The sequence below is a fragment of the Phymastichus coffea genome, unplaced genomic scaffold (genome assembly GCF_024137745.1).
Source record: "Phymastichus coffea isolate CEN01 unplaced genomic scaffold, Cenicafe_Pcof_1.1 PCOF00133, whole genome shotgun sequence".
In the NCBI taxonomy this organism is placed as follows: domain Eukaryota; kingdom Metazoa; phylum Arthropoda; class Insecta; order Hymenoptera; family Eulophidae; genus Phymastichus; species Phymastichus coffea.
In genome coordinates, this window is record NW_026706944.1 from 423,118 (window position 1) to 448,363 (window position 25,246).

Genomic DNA, 25,246 nt, shown 5'->3' on the forward strand with positions numbered 1-25,246 from the left:
AAAATCTGGAATATAAAAAAAATATTATAAAGTGTAATTAAGAATTCGGTAAATTAAGAAAACTATTGATGAATAACACGATATAAAATTAGTTCGTTAAATGAAACTTTTAAGAGAAATGGATTTGAAAAGTTCATAGTAACAACAGTGCGAAAGACATCGACTTCATGTTTGGATTTTCATATATTTCAGATAAGACCTGTCGGAGAAAGAAAGAGACATAATTTAAAGTCAGGAATTTTGCATTATTTAGTTTGCAAATCTTTTTTTCAGACCAATATGTATGTTTCGTTTGTCTCTCTTATTAAAATAAAGTTTGATTGATCAAACAAGGAAATTTAAGTTGAATACATATTTCCTCGAACTTCATCACTAAAACCTAATATTGTGCCATCCTGAAAAATAAATGTGTGCACAGAACTAAATTGATATCGAGAATTGACAAACCTTACAGTTGTACATGTTGAAAATAACGAAGAACAATATCGAATTATCGATCTCACAAAGGCAAGGCTTTTCAGTTGGCAGAGAAACCAAATCGAAAAATTTTTGTGATGTTTTGTTGGCTAGAATCTACCAATCTTGGGAGCTTTAATTGAATAAGACATGCATTATTATGTAACGTTTTATAAAAATGAATTGCAAGAACTTATGTAATATTTACTATATTCTGTCTCAGACAGAAAACGTTTCATTTTTAAACAGTTTTCAAGAAGCCATGCATTCAGAGCAGCCTTTTCGGCACGAAAAACATTGCGAACAATTTTTATCGTGTTTTTCGTTCCATCTGAAACTTTTGCTTTTACTATTTCATAATACATACATAAATCTGTCAAATCAGTCAATAAAGGAAAACGAGATACTTGCGAGGATGATGCATATAAACTTTTCTAAAGTTAAACTCCTCCAAACCAAGCTTAAAGTACAATAATTCATCCATCAAAATATATTCCGTTAATCTTGTAAATGATAGATCTTTCAAAATGTTACGTAGTGAAATAATATAAATAGATGCATGAGCAGGAATTAAGAAACTCGACGAATGAATATTATCGTAATGAATGGTTTTGATATTGTTAATTAGCACATTCGTAAAAAAGCATAATGGACAATTAAAACGTATAACCGTACCTTCGGCGATTGAGATCAAAGGAATCTCTCTCCACGAATTCGCATTATCACATCACACAGGGGGTACTTTACGACCCGGAATCACGCGAAGTAGAAGCGCTCGCTCGCGCGAATAGCTGAGACTTAAACGGCATGAAATCAAATTATTCAAGCGTGTCCATGAGCCTCACGGAGAGCGAGTGCGCTTGCGTTTCCTAATTGCGTTTGCGGAGCTTAAAGCGAATCTCTGTCCTCGACTCCTCTCTCTCTCTCTCTCTCTCTCTTTCTCTCTTTCTATCTTTCTCCATCTTAATTATATGCGTACATAATTTATATATATAATGATAGCAATAACAATTGTGATTTCTCTTTCTCAAAGTGAATGACGACATAACGAGCCAACTATCTTATCTTTAGACCCTCTCTCCTTTCTTTTAGTCTTATCTTAGTTCGCAAAAGAGGGCAGCTCTCTCTTTGATGGGACGAGTTACTTATCTGATCGAGCGAGCTGTTTTTTGAATGGACTCAAGAGAGAGAAAGAGATTTTCTGACTTGCATGGCGAGAGACTCGTTTAGGTACCATGAGATTGCTAAACGAGGGTTTGTCTGTTGTTTTTTTAAAGCAGATCTTATCTGCATTATCCAACTACTGATGAAGTTACTTTACTGTTAGATTATTATTAGGGAAGTTTTTTATTCAGTAGAACAAGTCAGGATTCAGTCAGACGAATTTTTGTCAACAGACAAGAAATATATATTAATTTATACGAAGATTTATTAACCCTTTTTGTAATATTTAGATTTTAATGACATTCACGTTCATTCATAAATTATAAAAGTGTTTTTAAATTTTACTTAGTTAAATCCGCTGAGAGTTCGCGAAATATTAGTATAGAGAAGGAAGTAGGATTAGTGCAATAAATTGACAAAGGTACTTCGAATTCTATTATATTTAACAATTTATTATAACGTATGATAAATGGACAACGCTGACGCTCGTCAAGAGCGTAAAAAACCCTAGTCGTAAATAGGGAAAAAGCCTAAGGCGAACTTTAATACAATATATATGTGAACAAAATATAATATAATTAATCGCGAACCTTGATTCAAATACACACAGCGTAACACACTTACACACACACATTGACGAAACGCAGAGAGCTCTCGGATGATGTGCGCAGATTCTATGATGCCGCAGCGAATGTGGAAGAGCGTACCACTATGGTGACCACCTAAGGCGACCTCGACATCTCGAGGACGGGGACAGCCCTCGCCGCCACGTGGAAATTTGGGCACATCGGCCGCGTGGAGGTAACGCTCCCGGGGACGCGCTAGGGCGTGACCCACTACAGCCGCGTAGGGCTGAGTCCAACGCTTCACGGGCTTGCACTATACACTCGTTTAACACTCACACGCAGTATTAACGTACTGCCCCTGATCAAAAGGAACGTAGCTATGATGAAACAAGAGAAGAGAGTGAGTTAACACTTCACCAAGCAGGATTGCGAAGCGACTCTCTCGATGTCTATCGACAGACTGACTCGCTGCACCCTATCAGAAAACGATGGCGAGTTCTCTCCTTTGTTGCCAAGAAAATTAAGGGAAAGTTTCGGGTGTTTGGGTCAGTCGTGCCGCGCCAGACGTTATCAACGTGCCATCGCAGAATGTTGCATCTGCTCGACACGTGTGCACCACACTGACAATATGTGCCACACCTGTACCCTTTTTGCCGAGGTTGTCTCGCGATTAGGTTTCAGAGATTAGTGCTCGTCGACCACACAGCACTTTCTCCTTTACTAATTACTAATACAATATGATAAAAGAGAAAAGCTGCATCTCTGAACAAAAAGATTAAATCCACAATGTCGAACGTCTTGTCACAAGTTACTAACAATTAAAAACTTCTATCTTTCAACATTTTATATAGAACCATCTCGTTCTTCGTATTTTATGTGCTGTAAAAAAAAATTGATCTTTAAAATTAAAAATTTCAGAAAAATTCTTTATCCATGATTACGTCGTTTAAACATTCAACTCGCAGTAGTGAAGAACAGTTATATATCAACCTACTTGAGCTACGATTTTCAAGATAACTTTATCCTATGAGTAAAAACGAAAGAGCGAAGATGAATCGGATGATATTTCTGCTCGAATCTTTCTCACTCAAGGTCCGTTCTCTCTCTCCCTCTTTTCATGTATTCATTTCGCGCATAAATCCCCGAGAATATATTCATCTGGATATGAGCTTTTGTTCGTTAGTCATTATCACACAGAGTGAACGAGGTAAAAAGAAAGAGTACGATCGCCAGTGCCAGTGTGCGCGAGGATTACATGCCGTTCCACTTGATTCTTGAGCGTTTGTTGTACGCTGTGTGTGTACGCGCGAGGCTCGAGAGCTTTCTCGACTTGTTTGAGAGGCGGATTAACTTTTCGGTTGCGAGCTGTTCACTAGGGTGGGTTAAGTGCTTTCTCGTTTATAGGGGTTTTTTTTAAAGCAACCCGTCGTCACGTCGCCGCTATTTATAGTCACTTTTCGTAACAACTGAAAATGTTCGTTCAAGCTTTTTCAAGTGTCCAAAGTTGCTCCTGCTTTCTGCCGCTATTGCTGTTGTTTATGCTTTAATTGCGCTGTTCACAGTTGGCTGACTTTTGTTTGTGAATGTTTTTCGGCAGACCAATTAGTCCCGTGTTCAGCATAATATTGTAAAGTGAGTTTGTTCATTCGGAAGATTTAAGATATTTATAACTTTTTTGCAAACCTATATTCCGTACTTAGCATAACTGAAATTCGAATTATCGCAATACTACAATTGTGAGAGAAAACTAAAATTCTCAGCTCTCAACAATAGCAACGATAAATCCATTGGCAGCGAGCATCATTAGGTTTTCTTTTGTTATCGTAGAGTCAAAACAACAATAACAGGAGAGTGCTTAAATCCAATTGTTAGCAGTGTTGCATTCGCGCCGAAAAAGAACGTCAGGTCAATTAGTGAAAGAGTTGCCGCACCGACAACGACGACGACGATGACACGTAAATCAAGTTTTCTGTTCTATATATCTTGAGTGATTTATTGATATCACACGTAGAGTTTATTGATAACGCAAATTGTTTCCATTGTACTGCCGATCGTGAGAGAGAGAGAGAGAGAGAGAGAGCTGGGACTGGCTAATGTCAATTAGCTGTAGCACGTGGAACAGCAATACTACAGTGCTAATGAGCAACCGTTGTACAGGCCAATCCTTCCTTGCCAGTGCGAATGTACGTTTAAACACTACTTGATTTAACTCCGTTAATCAACCTCTTTGACTACGCTAGATATTCGAATTTTCATACGATTCTCTCGTGTAGGTTTCGGTATAAGGAGAATTTTGTTCTCGGATTATCACTGGAATTAACTTACGTTTCGGCTGACAGTGTGCGTGTATGCGATATTATCACGGTTTACTCAATCGCGATTCACATTAACGTACTCGAAAAACCATCGAACTTCGTGCTAAATCAGGCTACACAAACGTAATCCTCTTAAAGCAGTTAAGCCGAAAGCAGCTTTACAAATTAAGAATAATTCACATCCGAGCTGTGTGCCATAAAGCACGACAGCTCATAAAGCTACTTATACTCATGCGAATAGTTAGTTTAATCGTCGAGTAGATTCTTCCTCCGGCCTTTCGCAAATCTATGAAACGAAATCCGAGTGAAAAAGTATGCACATTAAAATCTCAGCTTGGCGCGCGTGGCACAGACGCCGAGCGCTGAGCAAACTTTTCAAGCTGATTATTTCTGTTTCCCTCGCATTCACGACGCAGCGCCCCGTTATCCTCCCCCCCCCCCCACTCTTTCCTCTTTTGGGCCTCTAACGATTTCAGCATAGGCATTGCGCCTTTCGCCAACTTTTTCATTGGCCGAGAGAAGCCAGGCTAAATTAAAAGTGCCTGTTCTTTAATTAAACGGCCGTGTTTCTTTTTTTTTATTTTCTTTTCGCTCGCGCGTTCTTTTTACGAGTACACGACCGCGAACTATTTTATCGGGTTCTCTCGACTTCGTTCGCTGGAACGCACGTGTGCTTCGATGATCGAGCTAAACTTGTTATGTGAGCGAAAATTTTTTGAGCGACAGCTTTATCGCTTTTATCAAAAAGCCTTGCTGGTGCGACGTAGAGTCGCAATAAATGAGTTTTCGCAGCACCGAGTAACTGATGCATGACAGCGTTGTTTTCGACATCGATGTTCGTGATAATGAGAGAGAGAGAGCAATTAACTGTCCTTCAGTTGCAAAAAGCAGCTGTTTGTAGTAAACAATCGAGTTTAATCAGGTATTATCCTGGGTTCCAGTCGTTAATACGTGAAGCAACCTAGAAATGTAATTAATACGTTGCTCATAATGTGATTATCAGCAAATTGAAAATTGGAATTAGTTCAATTCACTCCAATTTAAAAATAAAGAGAAATCAATGATAATCGTCATTATCAGTCAGATAATATTATACTTTCAGATTATCAATCAAACGTTATTGTTTAAAATTTTACAAAAAATAGCTTCCAAGTTAATGATTATTTTCACTTTACCATTGGCTCATGTATGCTCGTCTTATCGAAGCACTTGCACCAACCGCAGTATGATTAAAGCATTGCTCGCAAGAGAGCTTGCACGCAATTACACACGCGATAGATTAGCTATAGAGCGACGTTTTGTTGGCTTTGAGAGTTTGGTTATCCTTTGTGCACTCGCGAAGCTTTTTGTACTTCGAGTGGCTTGCGCATGGCGCCGTCTCTCTGTTTGTATAATGGATACTCGAGTTTACAATATACATACGCTCGGTGATTGTTTGAAGTTTTCCATTGTTCAAGTACATTATCGATCAGCAAACACTTATTTCACGTACACTATTTCGAAAGCTTTTAACTCCTTTGTATTTCGCGTGCCATTTTGTAGACAAGCTAATTTTTGGTTCATTTCGGTAATATGAAACTTTTGATTCGAATCTTGAGCATTTTATCTGCAATAAAAAGTGTATTTGCAGGTAAAAAGTTTATGACTCTGAAATGGTCTTTATCGTAGTTTTTTTATTCGAGGAATAAAATCTTACTGACGAGGCGAATTATAATAACTTTCTTCGCTCTATTGAAATAATACTCCGCAATTTTAGTTGAAGAACAAAGTAAATAAACTAAGTTATGGATCACTATGTTTTCCTTAGAAAAAGCTCGTAAGACGAAGAGTCCTAGTCTGAAGCAACGTAAGCTTTGCTTCTAGATTTTATTTATTGTATGAAAACAGGTCAGTTCACCATTTTTGGACGTTCAAATCCCATTGAACGAGCGCAAGTAAAAATAAAAATACTGTGCCACTACCTTTCTCTGCAACAATATGTAAAACTGAGTTATTTTCTAGTATATAGATAAGTAAAATATTTCAAATGCCAGAAAAACATACCTACGGCAACTTTATTCGAGACGATAGAAACAATTCAAAACGGCAAAATTTCCAAGTTGGCAGAGCTCGAGTTGCATTTTAAAAATGCCCACTTTGTATGAAATATTCGGCGTATCGTCGGCGCGGCGCGCTATGCTCGAAAAAATATATCGAGCGATTCGCGAGTAGGCGCGTATCAGTTGGTTGCTTGCGCGACTCGAGACATTAGAAACACTTGTGGGATATTGCCGTACGTGTATGGATCGAACGTCGCTCTCTCTCTCTCTCTTTCTCACACGCTATTGAAATTCTATAGTCTTGCCATCCGCGCCGATTTGTCGTGGTGGTACCTTCCCTTTTTCCTCGCGACTCGCAATGCCGCTGACGTATTTCATTTATTTCCTCGAACACAGGGAGTGCGAGGTAGCGCGTGAGACGAGAGGAAGGAGGGGGGACAAGCGACTGCGCATTTTATTATTTTCTCGTTGTTGCAGGCCGCTCCATCGCGTGCCGTAATGGATTCTCTTATTTCATATCTGATCCGATGCCACGCGCCGCGCATCGGGATTCTCCCTTTTCGTACGGTGTCGCGTCGCGCGAGAGCTCTCGCTTTGAATATTTCAATGCGACTCGCCCTTGCGCCCGGCTCGGCAGACGCGCGCCCTTCGCTCTCTTAAGCGCAGCTGATGGATTCCAATAACTATGAAGGAATTGGAAAACTATTTTTAGAATTTCCGAACTTGGGTTGCGAGCAGCCCTCGTTCGTCAGCGATCGAAATTCGACTTTTACTCAATGATACGCGCGCTCGTTCACATGAGCAAGTAGAATCGATCGAGCGATCGCGGCCTGAATGACTATCCGTCAGAGAGGACACGCGCTGCACGTCATTCGTTGCCGTGAACCTCTGTTTTGACCCTTCAATCTCTTATGCTTTCGTTTATTCCACGGAACAAACAAAGAAATCACTTGCGACTTTCGGGAAGTCGCTTCGAAGGAATCATGGTAACGAGAAGCTACGTGCTACAAGAGCGTAAAATTATATTCGCATATATTTCTTGGTCGATGGTCGTGGATTTAATACTTTGCTCGATATCGTTGTGGACCTGGAACAAATATATTAACAAATGTCTTATCATTCCGAAAAATTGTCATACACTCGTACGATATCATCTTCATTGCATTCCCATGGCTGTCTATTATTTTCAATCAAGATTACATCCTTGTCAAATGTTGTTTTCTGCAACTCGCACGCAAACGCGTCATTCTCCCTAGCCAAGGCGTCGTTTAAGCTTAGGTTAAGGTTTTATCACACGGCCACACGACGCCGATCACCCGCAGCTCCAGTTCCCATTCAATGTCATATCTCGCGGAGCCAACGAGAACCACGACAATTTATTAAGATTTTCGCGATTGTTGTTGACGTTGCAGGAGTAAGCACGAGATCGCACTCGTTAGTGAAACGATACGGCGGCCTTTACACGGGGCCCTACATCGACACGCAGAACGTGACCAACGTCACCGTTCAACTTGGCACTCACGCCTATCTACCCTGCAGGATCCGACAGAGCGGTAACAAACCGGTAAGTTTTGTTTCTTTTATGCTGTGCTTTTACGCTGAAGTCTTGCAATCGTTGCTTCGTGAATGGATCGAAGAAATTCTTATTTTTCTTTTACGGCACGAGAGGTTTAATGCCCGTTCTTTATCAAGTCTCGATGCAGGCCGTAATGCTTGAAGTTACGCAAATGCCATGGCGTATGCAAAGCTTTTCTATTGGCTTTCTTCGTGGACACACTGTAATATAAGTTCGATTCGAGTATTGCTGAGAAACGGCTCGACTTCCGACTATTTTCCAGGAATATGTCAGAGCGATATTGCACTCTTTTTTCAGAGGAGCAATTTCTTCCGAGCGCGATGCTGCGAAATATGCTAAAAGTCCAAAACTCATCCGTCCGACTCATTTTCATTTCGCTCTCGCGGCACTTTTCAAAATGAAATCCAATTTCAGCGTAACAAATTAATCAGAGTAACTTCCCACGGCAGTTTTACTACTTCGTAAAAAATTTTTCGCACAGTCACACATCTCGCGCGCACGTATAGCAGTGCCTAATTTAAGATATGCCAGGAAGCGAAAAGCTCTTGCTTCTTATAGGCCTTGTTTTGTACCTGGTTAATGGTGAAAAATAATACTCGCGCGCTCATCTCAGAGAAAGCTTTGCGCGTTCGCAATCTAAGTAAAATAACTCGGCGATTTATTGTTTTTCGCGCTGCTGCCGCCGACGCCGCCGCCGCCGATGCTGTTTCCTTTTTATTCTCATTGCACCCTTTGTCAAGGTATTCTTCGAATTTTTATTTAACTGTCGTTCTTTCATGTACAGCTTTCATTATCTTTCCTTCTTTGCGCGTTGCATATTATTCTGTTCATTGAGTTTCTTTCGTTCGTATTAATATGACTTTTTTTAATGCAAAATTTTCCGGGATATGTATTCGTGAAATTTGCGTGTTGTTGGTAAAAAAAGAAGCACATTTAACGGCATCATGCGTACTTCCGTTCAAATAATTTCGTAGAAGGCATTATTGAAATTAATGTACGTTCATGAATAATTTTATGATCGAATAAATTTCATTTTTATTAGAAACGTATTATATCACGTGTCGTAATGTATTGAAGTCATTCATATGATTTGTATGTTTGACATGTAAAATATTTAAAAAGCAAGTGCAAATCCAATGTCGCAGAGGAAAACGTGACACGGTGCCCATAAATACGAGCGAATTTGCAAAATATCATTTTGTCAGTAAATAAAACACAACAACTTAAGCAGATGCTAAGTGAATCCAGGCAGCGAAATGTAAATGTAACATTACAATCTGGCTTTTATAGTTCGCCAGCTCTCCCGCGCGCGCGCGCAGATAATTACCATAATTTCAACTTTAAAATAATAATGAAGATTGTAGCTGGAGAACAGTGTGAAATCGAGTTACTGAAATCGCCAATTCACGAGTAACCGCATTTGAATAAATTAAATAGTTCGCGCGCGTCCGCCCGCTTCGAACTTTCAGCCAGCGAAAACTCTTTGCTAGTCACGACCCCGTCTATTTCATATCTCTCTATAACATCAGTCTTGCGCGCGCTGGCATGGCAATTATTTTTATGAAAGCCGTGCTCGACTTTGCTGGCACGGGATTTGAATTCGTTATCGTACGCGCACGAGAGTGAGTAAAAAATTTTCTTTTTCTTCTTCGTCTTGCCCTCCTCGCAGCTCATTTACGTGAATGAATCGAGCTGTTTATTAGTTTATTGAGGAACTCGTCCGAATTTTCACGTCGCTCCCAACATAATAAATATAAAAGGGTAAAGAAGGAAATGAAGCGTTTATAAATTATTTTTCTCGCACGAATGAGTTTTACGCGGGGACGTATATTTAAGTGTGTGTTCACATATGTCGCGCGCGCGCGATAACGCGGATGCTTCAAATTGAAATAGTTACAACTTCATAAGAGGTGCTTCAAGCTGCTCTCGAGTGAAATGCCATCAAAGTTTGTCGTTCATTAATTGCAGTTCATACTTTTCGAGAGGACCACGTGCTTGCGCCTATATAGCTAATGTCACTGTAACTTTCGCGTGTTTAAATATTTCGGACGTACAGGTGCATAAGAGGACAAAAAGCTTTTAGATTGCCAGCATCCACAACTTTATACAATTGGATTAAGTGCACTCCAATTAATCGTGGCGAGTCATTGCAATTATCAACGCGATTGCCATTTAGCCTGTGTATCAACATAATTAGATAGCATCTACAAAACACTATATATCGTTAATTAAAAAGCTCGGTAATTTCGTCGCATATCGCTCACCTAATTGCAACAGCGAGTTTTTCTCTGCAATTGAATTCTATCGACGTTTAGTCAGTTACATGTACGTTAACGTGCTTTTGTTTGACGCTTTCAAAGAACAATAAACATTGCGCAGAGTACTGAAATTTCTTTGTGAGTTGGTAAGATGTTTGCGTTTTTGTGCTTTTTAAAAGCTACACGTACGTTTTCACACTAAAAGAGCGTTTTCATTGTGACTACTACTCTATTGTCAGCTCTTTTTTTCAAAGAAAATTTTCGCTTGGGGATACGAAACTGCTCTTTTCTAAATAAATAGAAAAAATGTCATGTAAACGTTGTTATTCCATAAATTATTATTCCGTGATTATTGCCACGATCATTGGAGAAGCTAATGAAAATCTATTGCTCAAACTTCCAAGGTATCATGGGTACGAACGAGAGACGCTCACATATTGGCGGTGGACAGGGTAGTGTTCATCGCCGACGATAGGTTTCAATCTCTCTACTTCGAGTCAACCAACACATGGTCACTATTAATCAAATATGCACAAGAACGGGACGAAGGTGAATACGAGTGCCAGATATCGACGGAGCCTAAGCTCAGCCATACGGTTAAGCTCGTCGTCGTCGGTACGTATCGTTGACTGATACTACTTGCTTATCTTGTTTGGCTTCCATCTTGACCTTAATTTTATTTCCTCTTCTTTCTTTTCATTCATAAGTACTTCTTTCTCGGTAATTGCGGGTAACGGAATGTTTTATGTCAAGTAGTTAAAGTCGAGATTCAGTCAGACATGAAGCATACAGTACTTAACCTTAATTTTATATGAGATTCTTTGTTGGATTTGGTGTTTTATTAGAACTTAAGCGGTATTTTATACATCTATACTTTTGTAGCTAATAATTTTTAAAAAGAATACATCTTTATTTCTGACTTGGACGCGCAGCACAGTAGTCAAATAGATGGTAAAAATCACGATATGTGTATGTATATGTGTGTATGATATGTAAAAGAAAAGCAATTCTCCGAAAAATGTTCGGTAAAAACAAGATTGAAAATAATAAATCAAAACAAATTGGTTATCGCGCAGTGCCAAAGATCGAGATACTAGGTGACAAAGATAGATATGTGAAGATTGGCAGCATGGTAGTATTGCAGTGTTTAATCAAGCACTCATTGGAGGTACCGTTCTACGTGTTCTGGTATCATCATGAACGGCAGCTGCAGGAGCGTAAAGGCAAGATGAGCATACAGACACGACTGATCGAAGGCAGTAATGATACCTCCAGCAATCTTACCATTCGAAACGCTGGCCCCGAGGATTCTGGCAACTACACCTGTCGGCCGAGCAACCTCGACACTGCTAGCATTCAACTGCACGTTCTCAATGGTGCGTATGAGCTTCCTTTTGCTGATATTATTAAGCGAAAGTAAACTCAATTTACAGCAACGCCAACAAGTCTTCAAATGTACATTACGTCAATTTTAAACAACGAAATTGCTTTTAACGGGTCTTTTAACGAGAAGCGTATATCAAAAAATAATTCATTTAGCCTTGTTCACGCCCTGTTGGCAAAAATATTACATTTTCAGTTCAATACACTTCAATGGGAGCAACGCATTGAAAAGCTGTATTGAATTCGTTAATTAAGAGTTGCACTCGAAACGAAACATTTTCATTTAGTATAGTAAGTGCTTTTGGTTTGCGTTCGTACGAAAAGCATTAATTCAGTTTACTGATTGAAATTTCTTATTACTAATAAAATATTTTCATTGACCGATGTTATGTTATTTGTACTCAAATAACAATTTTTAATTTGTTGTCAATATAAAAACATCGATATTTTCAAAATGTTTAACTCAAAAATATGATCTTATGAATTGCCTTAATTGACTTGATTCAATCTTCAAGTAATTATATTAGTTATATCTGTCCTTTATTTAATTAACCGATGTTACAATCACTTATTGTTATAATCTTCATAGAACCTTCGATATTCGCTCTAGATTGAGAAACTGATTGTAAATGTCAATTTCAGCCGGAGATCAATCTTCAATATACAGAGTAATCGAATATATTAGATAATTCTAATCAGATTATAATCATCTCTTTTTTCTTAGCAATTAAAAACTAATAAATCAAATTAAAGACTCATTTTTAATTGTAGCGCATTGATTTGAGTGAACGGTCATAGTCTAATAATGACTGTAACTTCAATATGCTTGACGTTACAGTTATTAGAAGTTGGCAGTGTTTCAAATACTATTTCGTTGCTCTTAAAAATCTTACAAATTTTTTATATCTGAAGCTTGAATATAAATATAGAGAAAAATAAAATCTTTAATTTAGTATGCGGAAAAACTAAATTAAGGTATGAAGCTATGAAGGTAAATTAAGATATGAAGAAATTAAGCTCTGAAGAAGTTCAAGAAAATCAAAAACTTCACGTACGTTCTTCGAAGAACGTTTACTAATTTCCGCGTAGGTGGCGTTTTAAACTTGTTAAAATATATTTTGCTTGAAACTAATAAATATCTTTGGAATTCAAAGTATCATAGGAAACTTTCTGAGAATCGTTTCCGAACATATCTACGAGACACGACAACATATTATTTGTTAATTTAAACACAGTGACAAATATAGAAAACTAATATTATGATACTATAAATTAGTTAATTAAATAAACCATAAATCCTTACTAATTAGCCAACGCAGTCTAGATTTACCGTAAAATCGTTCAACGTTAGCCAAAAAATGATGTTGGTTCTGTCTACAGGGGAATATCCAGCAGCAATCCAGCGTGGCATAAGCTCAATGCCAGGTTGCTGTCGTTTCCTGTGCTGGTTCGCTGGGGCGCTGAGCCTGACGGCGGCGACGAGCGAGTACGATCGCGGCCGAGTCTGCGGTCTGCTGTTGGTAGGCCTCGCGGTCGCTGCAACCCAAAGCTATCTGCCCGCTAGCGGCGGCCACTACCATCTGGCTTGGCCACGATGAATCCTTCCCCTCAAGACGGACAGTGTAGCAGAACGAGATGTGCGCGCGTGCGCACACGTGGCAAAGTGACGCGCGTACCACGAGCATTTATACATACTTATAAATAAACGACACTGCCAGAAATTATGTACGTGCGAGGAATCGCCCCCCCCCCCTGAATATCGCGATTGGCTATCGAGAGTCCAATCGTCTTAGCGTGCACTGGATGAGATGTTTATTTTGTAGCGTCGATGATCGTAACTTTTCACGGAGAATTGTCGTACTTTGCGACTCTTTGTACTTGCCTGGATACGACCACGTTATAATTCGAACAATTACTCGTCAATTCGTTCATCATAAACATTGGATATTATGTATTGGAAAGACGACGGCTGGCCAATATGTTCAACATACTTACAGTAATGCTCGATAAACTGTGTTGCTTTCAATAATGCTATTCAAAGTGTACGATTTAACGTGACTTTACTGAAATGCATCCTGTACGTCTTTCGATTTTGAATACGTTTTGCGCACCATTAATTTTGAATTATTCCGGCATGCTTCACGATTACACGCTCGTAAATAAATTACAGGATGTTCAACTGCCTGTATTAAAGTGTTAAAGTATACTATAATTGCCGAAGAAGCCTTGCGACGTGTATATATATTTTTTTTATGAGAACAATCTCCGCAATGCATAGAAAATTTACGATCATAAAAGTTTAAATTGCTCCCACAGAAGCGACACAAAGAGCTGACGATTCGCTCGACGTGTCCGAAGAAAGTAGCACCGACCTCTGAAAGATAAAAAAGAAGCTCGGTTGTATTTTCTTTCAGGAGGTAATAAAACAAAGGAAGAAGAGCAGAGCGAGAGAGAGAAAAAATAATATGTCGACCGAATTCGCTCTTTTAGAGTCGCTTCACGCTCGACTACATGTCGAGTGATTTAGAGGAAGTTGGTGTGCGTGGTGTTGCTCGGTGAAATATGACTACCGCGCGCGCTTATATAAGTCGGTTACGCGCACTTTGGCCGAGGGCCAGAGAGAGAGAGAGAGAGAGCGGCTGGATTTTGGCTACCGTTCGAAATGTTCGTACTGGGACTGAAACTTACCGAGCGAGCGACGCGCCGAAACTTGTGTGTCAACGAGAGAAAACGCACGTATTTAAGATATTTAAGAGTTTTCCTCTCGCATTCTGGTTTCGCTTCCCGGAGTCACGTTTCACCGATCAAGCCAACCCTCCCACTGACAACGTAATCTTTCCAGTGCACGCGCGAGTTAGAGAGTAATGAGGGAAATAAGAAAAATAGAACACTTAGTGTCCCGCGAAGATGGGAATCTTCCGGAATACTTTGGATACGCTGTGCGAAGAAAAGCAAACGTCCGATATTGCGTATTATTATGTGTGGCGAATGTTCCGCCTTCTGTTTTTATATCTTCTTTTGTGGATTCTCAGGGTGCTCTAAACTATCTTGTCACCATCTCTCCCTTTCTCGTGAAAACTCTAATCGAAATTCGCGCCCGGCTGTGCGTCCGTGACGGGAAACACGAATTTTCGCTCCGCGACGATCAATTTAAACTCTCGATATCTCGAGTGCGAGAGAGAGAGAGAGAAGTTGCGGGTGGGGTTATCGCTGCGCTAAAGTAATCTTCATCTCGAGACTTCTACATCCGGCCGTTATTGTCGTTAGCTCGAAATTCCGATTCGCGGTGGCCTGCGTTTCGTTTACCCTCGCTACTTTCTTCCTTTTTTTTTCCTTTGCGCGTGGGTGGCTCGTAAAGGGCTTTAAATGAAACTCGTTGCAGGTGGACTGTTGCGAATGGGTATGAAAATGTAATATAAAAACAAACTCTTTTTGAATCCGAACTGGAAAATGAAATTCCACTGTCAAAAATAAGAAAAAATTTGTAGAATCGAAAAGTCCAAAAGCACTTCGACGCTGAAGAAAATCAAAGTTCTCTTTTCAATTTGCATTTCATAGAATCCAATCTGCCGTACTCACATTCCAGAAATTTTCCAAACCTAGTAATACGACAAAAAAACCTTTCCAATCTTGGTGAGTGGTCATCAACACTTGGTTAAATTGATAGAAAAATCAGCTACGGAACTTCAAAGCTCTCGGATCTTCAGTTCTAATTGCGGGCGCGCGAGTACGCGCAAATGAACAGAAAAAAAAAACTGAGCTTTTACTCCATTAAAATCCTCGGGCACCTTCATTTACTCGGACAATCTCGCAGTCGACGACGCCTCTGGTCGCGCTCACTAATCAATGAGATATAGCATAGCTGCGGCGCTCTAAAAAACGGGTCATCGTCGATTTTTTTTTTTTTTTGTTCCCTCATCCAGCAATCTACTACCTCTCCTCGTTTGCTTTCTTATCGACGCTTAAACTCACTCGCTTTCTCACCACCGCAAATTGCTCGCGGTAAATAAACGTTGATTTACGGGCGATGGATTTGCTCGCGATAACGAGACTTCATATTCGGACGATTATCCCAGGTGTGCCGCTTCTTTTCGGCTTTTCTCGCTACTGCTAATCGCGGTAGCGAGGTGAGATCGAGACGGCGTGATTGACGCCGACCGGATTTTCGACGGCTAATGTATGCACGTATAACTTGGCGAAATCGATTTTGCAATTAAGCGACGACGCCCAGACGACGCGACGTCGCGATTCTTTAAGACTCGGCGATTTTGGCATGGATAGTGGCGCTCTTTCAGAAAAAAGAGAGCTTCGTGAGAATCGAACGAATGGTTTATTTTGAGATTTCGCAATTGGCCTGATATATGTCTTTTTCGCGAAAAACAACGTAAAACGATTGTTTACGTGATATAGAGATGTGATATTATAAAATATTGAAGCTGTATTTTATGTTTTCTCGTTTTTGTAAAAAAAATACTCGAACTCATCTCGATAAATGCTAACTCGATGGTATTCGATTCGATAGCGATACGGTTATTCATGCGATCGTGTCGCGGTCGATTACTCTACTCAATTTGAGAGTTTGGTAAAACGAAAAATATTACGTGCATTAGATTTTTTAGGTCAAAATTCGAGGTAGTATTTTATTGTTACTATACGATGGAATGAAGGTAAAAGTGGTTAGGAGAAAAAATTCGTCCAAATCCTCCAAACAAGAATTGAAACTCGTTCGATGAATGCGAATATATGGATTATTCAAATGTATATGATATATTGATATTTTGTTATCGTCCTCCCAAAAAATAAAAAAAGGTAAACAAAATGTAAGCTCGTCGTGAAAAGTTCACTGAACTACTTTCCAAAGTTGTTTCTCGAAAACTTTGAGTAATAGATTGTCTTAGAAAAAACTTGTGAAACTGCAAGTATTTCATAAAATGCTTCGTTTCTTTTGAGAAGAAAGAAATATGAAAACTATGAAGTGAACTTTATTGATCGGCGAAATACTTTGGATAAATCTTTATCAAAACTTTGTTATATTATTGAGGTGTTTTACAAGATATATGTATACACATGGAAAGAAGTACAAAGTTCGTACTGAGCGTTCTCTACATTTGAAAGAAGGGAATTGTAGGAAAATTGAACGGGTTTCAGCTCTCCAGTGTTAGAGGATGAATAATCTAAAAGAAATGACTGTTTGAAAGAGAACAGAAGAACGTATAACGCGTAATTTAAGGGGGTGAAGTGGAAAATTTTAAAAGACCCAGTTATAAAGAAAAAAGAGGAATCAGAAAAATGCTAAAACAATAAACATGAGAAAAGTCGCAGTAGCACAGGGACGAGTAAACTAGACGAATGACAAGAGGGTATAAAATAACTTGCGAGTCGTGTGATTGTCTGTAAATAGATAGCATATAAGTATACATACGTTAATTATTATATGCAGTATGTGTTACATTTATGAAACCTAAACATTATGGTGTAACTTTTGGATCGTAAGGGCTTTTAAAGCTCATGAATAAGGCGTATTTTATGAAAAAAAAATAAGAAAAATTTGTGGCTGTCTGACCGCCTGTGCTAACTGATCACGTATTAAGTTCGATTAAACCACTGCAGGATTTTTGGATGTTTGCGATAGCAATATCAGGACATAAATACTGCTAGACTAAAAAGACTTTTCTCAAAAAGAATTTCTCATCCGAATACTTCTTGCACGAGGAACAAATTGAATTCTACTTAACGATAGTCACGTTGTTCCAATGGAAATAAAACATCACGCACAAGGTATTAACGTTCTACTTCTGCACCTTATAGATACATTTGCATTTATTCTACTCAGATTTGTAGATTTTAAATAATATCAGATTTCATATCAGTAAATTTTACTTACATTCAAGAATTTTCTTAGACTAAAAATAGAACAATAGAAAGTATAAATGAAATCCGTAAGTTTTACGACAAATCAATAAAAGTGCACAGACAAAACAAGAAACACCAACAAATAATCTAAAGAAATATGAAAGACGTTAGCACCGGACGGTCACACGCTTGTGTACTCGTGGGCACTCTACTCATCGCGTTTTAGGTGTAACTCGTTACAGACATACCGACTAATTTATCTGCCAACCGCAAAGTCTCGCAGACGAGAAACATAAAGAAAAACCAAATTATTATTGTCTGATATATATAAAAAAAACTTAACCTGTAACCCATCAGAACAAATTATACAAATAAATAACGATTGGCATTCGTTAGATTGACGCTGTTTACACAAATGAAAAAGAAGAAAAAATTGCGTTGGTCTAATGACGCATTTTAAATGGAGAAAAAGCTGTTATATATAGGTGAAAATGAAGCTAATAATTGAATTGAAGGGGTGACGTGAACTCTTCCGGTCAGAAAAATCCAACGATAGGCAATACTTGTCTACGTCGTATGTTTCTCGTAGACAAGTAATATATTAGAACGTGAACGTGATTCTCGTCACTCCTTTAATAAAAAAATAGATAAATAAATAAATAAATAAAAATCGTTTAGAATATGTCGTATATATACACACTACGTAGCAGCAGCATTGAATTTTTGTACCAATGTCTACTGTAGCCCTTAAGCATCGCGCCTCTTCCCACTACGATAAAAAATAAATACGGACGTGCTAAGCTCCGACCGCATAGAGCTTTTATTTATCCGTCGATGTCCCCTCAAACATTCATTGTCAGACGATCTGTCTTTTGGTTTTCAGTCACGCTGTCTGTAGATTGACGTGAAAGCGTGTGCTACGCGTGAAACGAGAGTTTACCTTTTCCTGAGAACCGAGTTTTCGGTGCCGCACGCGCTCGCGAGAGACCGAGAGAGAAACGTTTCAATTATTCTTGCGCGACAGAAGCTACGTTTCGAGGACGAGCATTTCTTTTTCAAAAAGTAAATGCCCCGTGGAGAGCGCAATTTTCGGCACGATCGAAATAAAACTGTTATCCCTGGGAGTGCAGCGAAGTCAGTCGGCACTTAGACGCACGTCATTTTCGTCGAGCTTGCGAGCTTGGCAACATCTCGACCTGCTTTCGCTTTCCGGTGCGAGCGAGAGAGGTGGAGATTGTCGCGCAAGCAATCGAGCACTAGGGAGGGCAAAGAAGGCGAGGTTCTCGGGAAGACGTGCGAGAAATGCGTCGTGGAATTTCTTCGCTCTCGGTCCGTCCCGTGCACACTCGCACTCGCACACGTATACGGTGACATCGCGCTTTCTTCTTTCTTGCTCGCTCCCTATAAGCCCGCCACCGAAATTCCCATTTAAATATGTATGCGTGTCGCGCGCGTAATCGAATTCATTCGTTCTTCACCGGGATTACGGATTAGCTATAGCGGACGGGTGATATTGTGCTTTTAAAATGCTTACATCGCGAGTAAAATTCGTTTCGAAGAGATTCGCGTCCAAGAGTTCGAACGCTCGACGAACAACGAGAGATAATTATAAAAAGGGGGGAAAATCAGACTCGTAGCCAGGAGCTTATAATTCGGTGAATTTTAATCTCGCTTTCCGACATCCCGTTTTCTTCTGTATCGTGTCAGTTGCCGCGTGAAAACGACTTTGAAATTCACCTGCGCACTCGGTATGTATAAGTACTCTCTGTCGCTTTGCGTGCGACGAGTTTGGTTTTTTTTTCCTCTCCGTCGTATCCGGATGTCACGCAGGAGGAGAACTTATACGAAGATCTTTGTCGAGCGAGCGAACGAGTGACGTGATGCGCACCTCAATCTACGAAACATTTTTATGTCATAAAGCCTCGTCTCGTAGATTTTTAAGACACTGATTTTCGGGATCTACGAGATGATGCGACTCGAGGTGAATCAAAAAATTCGATATATATATATTATATATATTATATATTAAAAGAGAAAGCGTAAATGCTATTCAAGTAGCATGAGTGCGAAAATGAGTTTATGTAATGTGCGAATGCTGGAAATAGCGAAAGAATGAAATGGAAGCAATAGAACGAATGATACTAAATGTTACTGATGATTTTAAAAAAGAAAACAAATTTGCAATCACCGAAGAACAATAGAAAAAATATAAATATTATAACACGCAATGTTCTCAAAATACACGAGAAAAAAAATACATTCCATTTCATCGATCGTATGTTAAGCTTATACTTTGATGCCCATTTTACACTTTTTACTCAATTTGATGTAAACGAGCTTTCGACTGCGACGAAAGTCTTGTGTGCGAGGAAAAGCGTTTTGATTCTGGCACCGAGTTTTATAAAAAAAAACACAGATACACACATACACACTCACACACATAAAATACACAAAAGTTCGCTTTTCTCGAGACTTTTGAAGTTGTGCGAGAACTCGAACGAGTATTTTACGACCCAGATGCTTGACATCGTTTTCCTTTGCGCAAACGTATCCTCGGCAAATTGCGTTCACGTTTTAAGCAAGAAGAAAAAATAAAATGAGTAAAATGAGAAACTTTTTGGCGAAGGGACGATAAGAGCGCTCCCGTTCTATGTGTGTAACAATCATACAGCTTTAATGAAGAACGTTATACTATGAACTTACGGGATACTAAATAAAAGTAAAACAAACTGTTCATTGTAAAAGTATTTTTTATTCCAATCCTACTTTCCTACAGTAACTTGTCATCAGATGATTAACTATTTTAACTATTATCTCCGAATATCAATACTACACAATCAGCAATACTGGACGTAAACGTAAAATAGTTATACATATCTTATATAATAAAAATGGTAGATTATTTATAACGAAATAGATATCATATCTGATACAGCCTACTATGTATGAAATCACGTAGCAAAATCGGATAATAAAAAGGTTGTATAAAATAATTACAAATGTATTTTTTAAGTACTAAATAACAATATTATTCTGACTTTTTCTGACTTTCTCTCTCTTTCATGCAATTTTTCACAATGTTCTTAAATGAATATAGATAGAAGGCACTGATTATGCGAAGTGGACCCATCAACAAAGCTTGGAGAAGTAATTCGCCGAGAGAAGCGTAAGGCGACATTCCAGTGCACAAAGTTGTTAAAATAAAGCTTTCCATTCCAACAAACGAGAAGAATTTATTATCCTAAAATACCAATTATAAATGATTACCCTTTCTTGATAATAAAACGTATCATAAAAAACTGATTTTAAAAACACTTACCATAGTGTCATTTAACATTTTTTGTGCAACCACTTCTGGTTGTTCTAGTCCGGCATTTGCAGAAATTAGTTTACATTCTAGAGGCTTAGTGAGTTCTTCAACTTGTAATCCTGGAGTGTCAGTGTCTGGAGGTAACGATAGGGTAACTGAAATACCGTAAGGAGTTAATTCCATTGATAGACTTTCTGCAAGGCCTCGTAATCCAAACTTTGTACAACAGTAACCAGATAGTCCAAAAATACCTACAAAATATAAATGAATCTTTAGATTCACTTACAAATATAGCGTAAAATTTATACGTAATCATATTATATCTTTCTAGAATTGTAGAGGAAGTTAATATCTAACTCAATGCGAAATTACAGTTCACATTTATATTTGCTGCTGCATAAATAATTTGTTATCTATAATCTAAACATACTTTCAAAACTTTTAAAGCCTTACCCAATAGTGCAGCTTGCGACGAAACCAACACGATTTTTCCCTCCTTCCTAGTCTTCATTTTTGGCACGACAGCCTTTGAACAATAGTAGCTACCAATTAGGTTCAAATCGATCATGAGCTTGAGTGATTCCGGATTGGTATCCTCGATTCTACCACAAATAGCCGTGCCGGCACAATTGACGAGCATGTAAATGGGTCCGTGACGTTCCTCCATTTCTGTAAATACACCCTCGATCTGATTGTAGTTCTGGCCTACATCCAGAGACACACACTGCACTTTTTGACTGTCTTTGTTACGACATGCGCTCACTATTTCCTCTTTCGCTCGCTCGAGTTTTTCCCAATTTCGAGCGATTATTGTTACATTCGCTCCTTCCTTTGCTGCTAAAATTGCGAAACTCTTACCGATGCCACTCGAACCTCCTGTTATCTAGAATCAAAATTTTTTTTTGTTTTATTTTCGTCTGAACACAGGATTGGCAGGGCTGTTGTAAATTGAAATACTTTTATACTCGAAGAAAAGTACTTTTTTAGCACGCTGCAAAAAAAGCTCTTATCAGTTCCTCTTATGACAAAATTACATCTTTTTATCTAACAGTTTTAACAAATAAAGCGGACTCATTTGTACTTATTAGCTTTCGTATCTGGAATTACTTTGCTTTGTCTTCTACAAATTCACGTGTAATTAGAATTTCCAGGTAACATTATCTAATAAATGAATATCTCAAACATGAATGATTACATTCAATATTATGCATTCAAAGTTATAATTCTTTAAAATAGGATCACGGAATATTTTCAACAACTTCTAAACATTTCGATATTTAATAATTTAAAGGGATAACATGCTTACTAACGCAATTAGAATAAAATTTAGTAATAATCAAGAATTATTGTAATAGATTTACACAATGTATACATTTTGTTTCAAGTTCAGCAACTTTGAATCTTGCTGATAAATTATATTCCATCGTATCATCACGTTAGTCAATACATAAAAGAGTATACATAGATGCACACACAGACATTGATAGGAGTGGAGGGGGAAGGACATCACTCCCGTAAACACTTCGTACGGCAGCAAAATACTTATCCGATAACAAATAACATCGGATCATTGGATTTCCATAACAATGCTTATTAAACATTTAATAAATATGGAATATCATTAACAATAATACATTAGGTGCTTAACCGGGAATAGTTAAAAAATGTATGAATTAAATATATTTTATTTAAAAAAGGTATCCGGAGAACATGAGCGAGTGGAGTATCAGCCTGTGCCCATATATCCAAATCAAGGTATCTGGACATAACCTCAATTTAATTATCGCAATTTATAATTACATCGATAAAAAATCAATGACAACAAGTCTATAACATATTTAGTAGAACCAAATCGCAACTTATAATCCTTTGGAAAGTGTTTGATTAGATTAAATATATACTTACAACAACATTCCTCTTGAATAGCCTTCCTTTGTTTAAAACTTCTTTGTTACTAATATTTGTCAATTGTTTTTTGACAAAATTATGCGAATAGCATAAAGCAATCAAGCCAAGCATGAGTGCTGAGAAAACTCCAAAACCGTAGAACGCATTAGCTAACATAGCGGATAGACAACAGTAACTAATAGGAAACATTATGAGTTACTTTGACTTCTACTTTACAACTTTTTAAATATTGCTCTACATCTAATAAATAACTTTATGAAACACAATTACATAGTAGAAGTATAAACAATTCCAGTTTTTTCAAACAAATTACTTAACTACTCTAATAATGCCAGTTATTGAGAATCAATCGTCAATTGCCGGCAACAAGTCGAATCAATGTGAAGCGATCCACGCGATCAACTGTGGCATCTCTTACTCCAAAATCTGTCCGTAACTACTGTCGGTATCGTTGCTGGAGCTGTACTGTGCTGACATCTACAAGGCTGCAGTGCGAATCTACCATTTTAAATTTCTAATTGTTAGATGCACGTTCTACAGACAAAAAAATCACGGTCCTTTATGCAACCATAGTACGCAAAATTGCGTGATCTGTATAATTCGTGAGTAACGAATAACATATTATTTAAAGTAAAGTGATGAAGTAAACTAATGATTTTTTTAATTGCAACATATGCATTGTGTAAACGTTAACATAATCAACACTTAAAAAAGGCCAACGAAAAATTTTTCAAATCGCGATAAAACATCATTAGTCTTAATTTTCATTTAAATATTAAGCAGAACAGCATTGTTTCATTTACAATCGTCTGCAGTGAAAAGTTTCCAAAAAAAAAGTTAACAGCTCCGCTTTTCCGCACCACCCTATGGTCCTAATGCTAATGTTTAAACCATAGGCTTGTCGCCGCGCAAGCTCTTTGGCAGATTCCCCCATAGCGACGTCAGTGACGGCGACACCCCAACAGCAGTAGCAGCACTCATCCATATTTTCCCTCGGCGCGACGGCCAACCCTCGAGTTTCTCCATCGCATTTGCCGCAGACAAAACGTCAACAAACGCACGCCCTCGAGGGGAAAGCGCCACAGAAGTACACCTATACACACCTCTCTCCCTCATAGTTGTCCGCTGTATCTCCGGGAGTCGGTTCTCAGTCACGCCTTCGAAGATCATCGAGGCGGACTCTCAGCTTGCTGGACACCCGACAATTTTCCTCGGCGAGCTGCATTTATCATGCGCCCGTGAGAAAATAATTATGCGACATAGCTCGCGAGAGGACATCTACTGAAAGATGCTCGAGTATCGGGAGGCATTACTTTGACATTTTCAAATGGATGCTGCGCTTTGTGTTGAAGTTGTGAAACTCTCGCGCGTAGATGTTACCAAGGTAAAGTTGGACTTGACTGCACGGTAGAAGCAAAGTGAAGCAAAGGTTTATTCAACTTCGGAATAATTGTCAGGAAACTTTCTCGTCGTAACGTTTCATCGAACGTTTCCGCGCCTTTCCATCTCGCTTTTGCATCATCGATCGCGCCAAGGAGCCGTCGATTCTCATTGACCGCGCGCCCTAAAGTGCACTCGCGTATGCGGTCGCCGCCACACCACATTGCACTTATTTCAGAATTCTGTCGTAGCCGTCGCACACACCTTGAATAATATCCAAACGTCGGCCCCGAAGACACTGTTACGAAGGTGAACGGCGATAACGTGGGAACGCGTTGCTGCGTCGCTCGCATTTGTTTTCCTTGATGACCTTTTGGCATAATTGGATGCAATTAATAGGAGATCGATATTGCAAAATTGGCGTGAGGCTCGGTTCTTATTCCAGAAGCTATTTTTTCCTTAAATTATTTTGTGTCCTATGTTCCACGACAATAGTCGAGTTTAATAAGCGAGTATTTATTAAAACTTCAAGGAAAACTAGTGTTTTTATTTTTTGCGGTATGAATATATAATTTACTTTTTATCTGCTTGGAAACAAACGAATTAAATACATTAAGCGGATAATAAGTCATGAAAATTACGAGTGACAGGTGTTCTTGAATTGTTTATTCGTTTGAAAGCTCAAAGTACAGTTTACAATTTGTATTACATTGTACTTGTGTCGTGGTCGTAGGGCAAACAATGAAAATAAAAGCTTTTACTCAACACGAACGTCCAGCGCACTGCGATAAAGTTCGCAAGGAAGCCGGGGACAACCTAATGCATATAAATGTCAGTCTAGCCGAATAAATTTTGTTAAAACTCGTACTGGGAATGACAAAAATGCCATGCCTCTTCATCGTACAACTCATCGAATCAAAGTCACGGAACGCACGAGATACGAAGACTTCTTTTGGTGTCGAACATGGCAATGCCTTATAACACCAGCGGCAACGCGAACAAAAGCTCCGGTCGGCCCAGGACGCGAGGTGAACGCTC

General features: G+C 38.8%; 2 protein-coding genes across 2 annotated transcripts in view; one reads left to right on the forward strand and one right to left on the reverse strand.

Annotated features, from left to right (window-relative positions):
• LOC131671687 (hemicentin-2-like) overlaps positions 1-18,446 on the forward strand; it is a 29,495-nt gene extending 11,049 nt beyond the window's left edge. Inside the window, exons 3-6 of the mRNA XM_058948303.1 lie at positions 7,953-8,104; positions 10,779-10,989; positions 11,451-11,750; positions 13,138-18,446. Of these exons, the coding sequence (XP_058804286.1) occupies positions 7,953-8,104; positions 10,779-10,989; positions 11,451-11,750; positions 13,138-13,355 (881 nt within the window). The 3' untranslated portion in view covers positions 13,356-18,446. The remainder of the gene's footprint in view (positions 1-7,952; positions 8,105-10,778; positions 10,990-11,450; positions 11,751-13,137) is intronic.
• Positions 18,447-20,372: 1,926 nt separating this feature from the next.
• On the reverse strand, positions 20,373-24,484 carry LOC131671686 (3-ketodihydrosphingosine reductase). Its single transcript, XM_058948302.1, has 4 exons — positions 22,826-24,484; positions 21,374-21,803; positions 20,930-21,171; positions 20,373-20,851 (listed from the first exon to the last, which is right to left on the reverse strand). Exons 1-4 carry the CDS (start codon positions 23,015-23,017, stop codon positions 20,639-20,641), a joined length of 1,077 nt encoding a protein of 358 aa, XP_058804285.1. The 5' UTR covers positions 23,018-24,484; the 3' UTR covers positions 20,373-20,638.
• Between the last annotated feature and the right edge of the window lie 762 nt (positions 24,485-25,246).